This window comes from Microchirus variegatus, assembly GCF_963457635.1.
Source record: "Microchirus variegatus genome assembly, chromosome: 5".
Classification (NCBI taxonomy): Eukaryota; Metazoa; Chordata; class Actinopteri; order Pleuronectiformes; family Soleidae; genus Microchirus; species Microchirus variegatus.
The window spans coordinates 6,785,781-6,794,860 of record NC_139806.1 but is presented as its reverse complement, the minus strand read 5'-3'; the positions used below and the strand labels follow the sequence as shown (position 1 = coordinate 6,794,860).

General features: G+C 44.5%; 1 protein-coding gene across 1 annotated transcript; it reads left to right on the top strand.

Annotated features, from left to right (window-relative positions):
- Positions 1 to 867: 867 nt before the first annotated feature.
- Positions 868 to 8,412, top strand: jcadb (junctional cadherin 5 associated b; the record flags this gene model as incomplete). The annotated part of the gene is made up of 3 exons (XM_083890421.1): positions 868 to 1,211; positions 4,226 to 8,106; positions 8,378 to 8,412. 3 exons carry the CDS (start codon positions 868 to 870, stop codon positions 8,410 to 8,412), a joined length of 4,260 nt encoding a protein of 1,419 aa, XP_083746547.1.
- Between the last annotated feature and the right edge of the window lie 668 nt (positions 8,413 to 9,080).

The window sequence follows — 9,080 nt, the reverse complement described above, 5'->3', positions numbered from 1 at the left end:
TGGTGAAAAGAATGTCGATTGTTGATTATTTTCTCGATAAATTAGGTACTTGTTTGGTCTGTAAATTGTCATAAAATGTTGATCACTGATGTTCTTAAAGGTCTTGTTCTGTCCACAAGCCAAAAAGGACTCAGTTTGAATGATTGTATGTTATATGGAGCAAATAAACTGGAAAACATTCATATTTAAGAAGCTAAAGAATCAGAAAGCACCTGACACATAACCAAAATAGCTTGTTCTTTGTCTCCTGTGATTAATATATAACATGTTCTTGGATGTAGATATTGTAGATTGATTGCTAAAGTAAAATAGTCTCTTATATTTTTGATAATTCAGTATTCACAGTTTTTAGAGCACCTACAGATCTGCTTTGTCTCAAGTGTTTGAGACAAAATGCTGACATCGGTTGTCACTGAACAGATTAAAAAATAAAGAAAAGAAAAACAGAACAGTGATGACTTTGACTGCGCAGTGGGCATGACAACACTGTGACAGCCCTAACTGCAGAGCAACTATAAAAAGATGAGATCTTAAATTTTGCTGTGTGCACCTTTAAATCTCTCAGCCGCGTACGTCAGAGTTGCCGTTGGAGACACAATTATGTCTGCACAAAAGACTGAGCCACGTTTGACACGTTTGGGTTTAATTTGGAGAAAAAAAAGAGAGAAAAAAAAAACGCTCGCCGACTTTCATCACAGCACAAGAAAATAGCCGTGCAGAAATAATCTGTCCATGTGTCTGTCCCCTCTTCACTCAGTGATGGCCTCTGCTGAGCAAACGTGCTCCAGCTTTCACCAGCAGCACTGCGCATAAGGCAACACACCCACCTTTGCCCTCCCGCCCCCAGAAGTGAGCGAGTACACCACCATGTACAGCGTGGAGGACCTTCTCATTTCGCACGGATACAAACTGCCCAGGAGCGGACCTCCCTCTGCCACGCCCTACGACAAGCGCCCCGCCGAGTGCCAGCGCGAGCTCGTGGACAACAGGGCCGCCCGGGGGACACTCAACGGCTACGAGGCGGACAGGGGGGCGTCCTTCCCGGGTATCTACGGCACTAGGCAGGCGCTGGTGAAGGGTTACCACCCCATAGACAGCGAGGGCGTGGAGAGGAACCTAAGGAGGAAAGAACTCGGCATCGGAATCGGAATCGGCATTGGTATCCTAGGTGATTCTGGGCCCTTGGGTGATTCTCTCGCCACTGATAGTGGGTGAGTACATTTTCCCCTCTCTTAACAATCCCCCGCACCCTTAACTCCCCCTTTTTCCCCCATGTCCCCACCCCCCCCCCCCCTCTTCTCACTTGGGCCCTTCAGTATTGCATGCAAAACTGAGTCTGCACTGCGTAGGTCTTTTTTCCCCCCCTCCCTTCTCCTCTCCTCTTCCCATTCTCCTCCTTACAGAGCTGCAGAACACTGTGGCTGCAGCAGCAGCAGCAGCAGCAGCAGCAGCGGCGGCACTGACATATAGATATCAGGAATTGTGAAAGGTGCCTTTGCTCTCAGAATTGTTTACACGTCTGCACCAGAGAGGTGACTTGTGTCTCTGCGGATCCCGATCAGGCACTGGCGCGTCTCCGCAGCCTCGGATTTGCGAATTGTGCAGCACTACACAGTTTGGAGTGAGGAGGACTAAACATGCCTCAAGACAGGCGCGTAATCACTCCACTGTAAACACTGGCACACTGATTCACACCCAGCACGTGCATCGTGATGTAAGCATGTTGCTGGGCAAGTGTGCACAGTGTGGCTCCCCTCAGCCATACAGTAGCATATGCTCTGTTGCCGAGGATGATCCATTGACTTTGCCGCCTCGATGTATAGAGACTCAGCGCAGTGGTTTAGTGCGGGTGATTAAGATGGGAGATGGAGCTCTTAAAAAGAGGCTAATTGTGATTCCTTTTTATATTCTCCCTACATTACATTATATATACATTTTTGTGCAAAAGTCTCAGGGCGTCACCAGCTTTGTTGCTTTTTATGCCAGTCAGATTCTGTGATTTTTGACATTTGGATTGGAATGAGAGTATATTGGAAAGCTGTCAATGAGTTTAACTCATACAACATCTTTATGTAACGCTGAACCACGTCTCGACTAAGCCTGCTTTAATAGACAGATATTTGTCCACATGAAATAGTAGGACAAGTTTTCCCAATTACATTGATTCTGTAATTTGGTTTTATTCCAGTTTTAAGAAAGGCTCTTGTGCTATTATTTACGCGGGTTAGGGTAGGTCACACTCAATACTAGACTTTATTTTTTATGGCTGCATTGTCCTGTGTCTGATTTTGTCTCGTACGACTGTCAAAATGGTGACGCAAGACAATTTTTCTGTGCAAACGGACAATAAAGTATTATCTTATCTTATCCTATTTTCTGGATGTGTTCCAATAAACTGTTGAGAAATATTTATACTGTATGCTTGAACCTACAGTAAATCTAATGGTGAGACTTTTGCACAGTATAGTGTGTATGTATATATATTTCTGTATGGGTTTTTGTGGTTATGTTTTCTATTATTTGAATTTTTTCATGAAACTGTTATCAAATCACAGCACAGCACAATAAGCAAAAATCAATGCAAAGGCTACCAATTCATTATTGGAGTTGTTGATTGTTCTATGAACTGTACAAATTAAAAAGCTGCTAAGCCTGCAACTAACAATTATGTTCATGATCAATTAATCTGTTGTTTATTTTCTTGATTGATTGATTAGTTGAAAATGTTTATTTGTTTTTTCCCAAACCTGAAAATGTCGACATTCTCAAATGTCTTATATTTAGTTTGTCCACGAAACAAAATTATTCAGTTTTAATGATTTCTTTGTCATATGGAGCAAAGAATTTAAGAAGCTGGAATGTTTTTTTTTTTATTATTATTTAAAAAACACTCGATTATCAAGATATGACAATTAATTTTGTAATCATTGCAGCCCTAATTAGAATATAAAGTAGTAATGTGGTAATGCGTCATCACATTTCAAATGTATTACAGTAAATATTAACTGAAACTCAAATGTAAAAAAAAACATTATTATTATTATTATTGCAAATCAAATCTAATTGCAAAAATTGCAATTATTAAATATTTTTCCTAAAATTGTTCAGCCGTAGTTGCCCTGGCAAAAATACAATTTGTGATTTATATCATTTGAAAGAGCTGACGGTTACATTTCAAATCCGCACTCACTCGTTCCATATAAGTGACAAGCATGCTCACATGTGACTGATGACCTGAGGGATATTTGTAGATTTTCACAGTGTTTTTCCGCTGCCTCCTTCAGCAGTGCTCCTCCAAGACAGAAAGAAAATTACTGCTGTTGCTTGAGGAAATTAGAAATTACAGTGTAATTTACCAAATGACCCTCTTTAACACAAAGAAGTGACCCTCTGGATTTTAGACGTAATCTGTTATGATATACTGCACTACCTCTAATGTAATTGTTTTGGCAGTGCAACATGCATTACATCCTGCACTTAGGAAGTAAATATGGATGTGTAACTAAAATTATCTCCAAGCAGCAGTGCTATATCACACCGGTTTTTTTAAAGCTGCCATCCGTCACTTGTCACGCCGATGCCATTTTATGTTAAGTTTCAGCGAGTATATTCAAAATGACAGGAATGCTTGTGGCATATAGCAAGACCCACTTATTCTAATGTTCCCCTTAATGTTTTTTTCTGTGACATAGTGGCCCTGCATTAACATTGTATGCTGCATTTTTCTTAAAAGGTTCCGTTTGCTTTTACTAATTGAGTTATGTGATCAATTAAACACTTTGTTTGCCTCTTTTACTTGCTTTTGTGTCGGATCAGGTAAATTGGCCATTGACCAGCTTGTAAGATTGGGTCAGCACAATTTAATATGCAGATCGTGTTGCAGTGGCATCACTATTTCATGGTGTCTTTAAGGGACTCGGGAGCCGCTGACTCAAGCACTTCTGTCTCATACTATATGTGCTGGCTCTCGTTGATTAAGTTGCACAGGAAAGCCAATACTGTCGAAGCCAAACACATGCTTGAGATGATAGACAGATAGTTTCAAATCTAATTTTTTTCTTTTATAAACAGAGTTAATACTCTGAATTTATTTTGTGTTGTTCTAAAACTATTGATTTGACTGTGTTAGATATCATTTGCAGTGCCAGTCAGTAACTACGCCAACCTAGTTTCACCTTGTCTCACTCCCTGTTTTATTAACACAGAGCTTTTCTGTCTTTTTTAGGTTCTACGATGTTCCTAGTTTGACTTATTCAGAGCCACTGAGTCATGAGGACAGGGATGTTTCTTACTGGCGAAGGCGAGGCCAGGACTTCAGCATCCTCTTGGACTATGCTGATGGCAGGGAGCTGAGGGCCTCTGCTGGTGCATGGAGGCCACAAGCCCTGATTGCAGCGGAGGAACACAGGGCAGAGAGGCAAGCGCAGCAGCTATGGGAGGACATTTCCTGGCTAAGAGATCCAGATGCAGGTCCTGGTCAGCTGAGGGTGACTGGGGAGAGGAAATGCCAGAGCCTTGGTACAGAAGAGTGGAGGCCTGCTGTGGGCCTGGGAAGGCAACTGTCAGATGGGGATGGAGACAGGTGGTCTAAGGATCAGTATCGCTTGAGGACACCTGAGGGTTTTTTTCACCCAAGAACTAAAGCAAAGTCTCAGTCTCTCCCCAGAGTTTTGTCACCCGATGGAATTGTCAGCAGAGAGCTCATTCCATCCAGGCCTAGCCTACCTGATAGACAACAGAGGATAAACAGCACTGTCTTTTCTGGGCCTTACAGCAGGTATATCTATAGTGGTGCTGTTGGCAGGGAGCGTTGGGGTAGGAATGCCGGGCCAAGCAGCCATGTTGCACTTTTACCAAAGCCCAGGTTCAGCAGGCCTTTAAAGCCACCGTCATATGAGATTCACCAGCAGACCAGGGGTAGCGCAGAAATGCTTGCTATAGAACAGGGTGCCAAACAAAAAGACAGGTCTCTGTATTATCCAAGGGTCGGGGACTTCAGACAAGACTATTTCGCACAACACTCTACGCTCTCTGGAATGGAGCCCCCTGGCTACATTCCACCTCCGTCTTATAGAAGACCCCCACTACCAAGATCTGTCTCAATCAACCGCAATGAAATTGCAAACGTAAGATGGAGGGCAGAAGCTCTGCAGATGCACAGCTCAGATCCTGGGAGATGGTTGTCCAGACAGGCAAGTGGTTCATGGCTGGAACACTATGGAGATCGCAGTGTGCTCCATCGGAAACAGGTGTATTCTGGGCCTGAAGAACAACCAGTGCATACCCGTGAACCCACTGAAGAACCAAGAGTAAAACAAATCTCAGGAGGGCCTGGCGGTAATTCTCTCACTGACTCAGATAAGATCCGCAACATCAACAAAGAGATTCCGTCTGCTAAGAATTTAGGACAATCTACAAATGATAGTGCCTTTCCTCCCCAACAGGGGCCAGCTCCCAATACTGAAGCCCGCAAAACAGCTCCCACTGAAAATGACAGTATTAATCGATGGTCCAATAGGGGAATAATTAAAAAAAGTGACAGTGTAGCTCCTGAACAAAACCGTAGTCAATTTTTGCCTTCATCTATTTTGGGTAAACCACCACCTCCTCCATGTAAGCCGGCTGATCAGGGTGTCTCTGAAACTGTGACAGAAGTAAAAAAGGTGGAGGTACCTGAACCACCAGAGAAAGACAAATCAAAGAATCTAAAAAAGAGACTTAGTGAGACAATTTTTTGTTTGGTGTCTGTCCCTGTTACTCCACAGCTTACTGGGATAATCCGTGATCAGAATAACAACAACGAGAAGTCACCAGTCCCAGCAGACAGTCCCAGTGATAATAAAACTGGCCACTTAACAAACCAAAGTCTCCAAAGCACATCTTCAGCTGAAGCTGAGCTGCAAGCACTAACTGGTAGCATAGCAAGCAGCAAAACAAGCAGTAGAGCAAGCAGTAAAATGTTTAAAAGGGTACCCTGTAGACCCCCTAAAATAAACCATTACAAGGAGCTGAAACTGTCAGGATCCTGGCCTTCAAATCAGTATCGAGACCAGGAGACACAAACTAGTCCAGAGGTCCAGAAACCTGCCCCTGAAAATAAGGAAGCACAACAAGAACCTGTCCCTGCCGGCACTGAAGACTCTCCAGACAACAGCAGTCAAGTGGGCACTGCTTTTACTTTTCCGATGAAGGGGGTGAAGAGCCTGAAACTGTCAAGCAACAGCGCCTTCTCCCTGACAGCCACCTTCTCCAACCAGCTGAACAAGAGCACAGCTCAGCAGCCAGCAGTACCAACCTCAGGAAATGTGGAGGAGGACAAACCAGCAGCAAACACTGGGCAGGAGGTATTTGAACAGTATCTACTAAAACCGATCAGCCAGCGGCCATGGGATGCTGTGAAAGAGCTGGAGACCATCAAAAAAGAAGTCCAGGATCAACAACAGCAACAGAGCAACAAACAGCCCAGTGTGGACAAGTGCATAGAAGACCTGAACGAGGCTTACAAAGACATCTTGGAGCTAGGCACTGCCAGCAATAAAGTCCCAAATGGCTCTGTACAAATTCCTGAGCGTATCAAAATCCGATTGACATCAGAACCTCTCAACAAGCCGAGCAGCCTTAGGCGCAGCGCAGTAAGCTGGTCTGTTGACCCAGAATACAGGGAAGTCAAGAGCGCCTTCTCCAGACCTGCCACAAAGTCGGTGACCTTTAGCAAGCAGCTAAGGGAGGAACTCCCCGTCCCACCACGGGAGACAGGCTTTAGAGAATACAGGGTTATAACTCACCTTTCGCGCAGACGGAGCAACGATGGCCGAACAATAAAATTAGATTTGCCAGACGAGCCTATCGAGACACCACTTTGCGACTTCAGTCCAACAACAAACACCGCAGCAGCTGAGGTGCCGTGGGCAGATAGACAGCCCATGCAAGATGCCTCGACACTCACTAGCCCTCCTGATTATGAGGACATATGCCAGTCTCTGCGTCAGTCCAGAGACCCGGCAGATGTCGATAAATCGTCCACAGGCAATCCAGATTCCCTTCAAGATCTCAGTGCTGACTCGGAGGAGGACTGTCCCATCTGTAAAAGGGAGCTTGAGAATCAGATGAGACAGGGCCCGTTGCCTCCACTTCACGAAGAGAACAGCTCGGACAGCTCAGCCAATCAAAATGGCAGTCCACCACAATGTTCTACCTTAGAGAGCCCAGCAGAAGATGCTAATACAGAGGAGTCAAATGACTTCAGTTTGAATCCATCAGGGTCTGACGTATGTGCTGAAACAGAGAACCAGCATTCATTGACGCAGGAAAATGTGGGAGAGGTTGAAAAAACAGACAATGCTCAGGCAGAAACTTTGGACAATCTGTGTGCAGGAAATCTTGCTGAGAGCATACCAGCGCATGAAGCTACAGATGAGAGTTCATCTACAGTATCAGCAAACGTAGTGACCGCAGACCTCCAAGTCACAGACGAACAGAGAGTTGGTGAAAAAGTAACTAAAGATGTAGATGTAGGAGAAATGGCAGCCATTATAGGAGAAACCCCCGAAGGCAGCGCAGATAAACAGTCAGCAGAAGTTCAAACTGAGTGTGAGAAACCAGACAGTTCGATGCCTGAGGACAAGCAGGAGCAGAAAAAGAAGCCTTTTGCTGTCCCAGAGCATAAAATTGGTTCACGGACTCAGTTGGGACGAGACCACCCAGGGTTACCAGAGTTTCCACCAGATAGACTGCCGCTTTCCATTCCGCCAAACCTAGACCGCCGGTTGTCTCTTAGCTTGGAGGGGGAGAGGAGGGGCAGGGGTCCATCCAGCCGAATCGAAGCATTGCAGAACAAGTTGGCTGTTTCACCTGGAAGGGTGGCAGTTGAGCGACTGGCCTGGATGAGGGACGTGGACGTTATGTATCGCGTGAGGCGTCTCAGCTTTAGGAGCACGGACTCTGGGGAAGGGGAGGCAGAGGCAGACGGTGAGGGCAAGGATGAACACGTCGAGGACACCCACCCTGATCCTCAGAGACATAAGGAGAATGACCAAGAAGTCAGCCATTTACAGCAGGTCTCCAAGGAGACGGTGTTACAAAATGAGGAGGAGTCATCTAACTCAGGTAATTAGACATATTAACGATCCTTGTGATTTTAAAATGCTTTGAATTGATATTACCTTAAATGATCAGAAATGAAAAAACTATCAGAGGGCCTTACTGTTTAAGAAATCTCCACAAGATGGTGCCCAAAGATGGCAGATACCTTCCCAAGTGAATTTCAATGAAAGTTGTGTTTTTATTTTTTTTATTGTCTGCTTTTGCTTATATAATGAAGAGTCAAATACAAAACTTGCAATATTTGAATAATAACCCTTCTTCTTGTGCATCACAGAACCCCATGATCCCAGCCGAGTGGGGACATTGTAGAAGGACTATGATCATCATCTCCATATGAGGTTATTAGCTCCAACACTGTGACCTGGCTGCCTACTAGAATGCCTTCATCTCATTTTGACACTGAAATGGCCTTCTTGTCCGACAAGAGCAATGTGTACACCCTCACCCTTGGCGCTGCGTTGACTTCTATGAGTGCTGTTCCACTGCCAAAGGGAGGTGCCCCTTTAACTTGGGGGGGTAACTTCCACATTGGGTCCTTCCCCGGCCTTCCCAAACTGACTTCCCACTGCCCCATCCGTCCTCCATCCCCGAGCCCATCCTCTCCTAAGGTTTCTTCTAGTTAGTCCTCTTGTAGCGGCTTGTCCTTTCTATTCTATCCTCCCTTTGCTTTTCTCATTGGCAGACATTATGCAATTCTGTCACGCATACTAGAACTTCTGAAATGTACATAGTGAGTATATTTGAGACATTTTTTTTTTTTTTTGCATTCTGTTTACAGGTGAGCCGTTAAAGATATGAATGTAAGCATTTACGTTTGACCTAGCGTAGACATACACCAAAATAAACTGCGTATCTGATTGTTGTGGAGTGGCAACAGCTGTTTTAGAACTGGACATCACTGTCTTTGGCTCAAGAACTGTTTTGATTTGAGATAAATCAGCCTTTCTTTCTTTTTAAGAACTCGTTTAGTTGCTTTT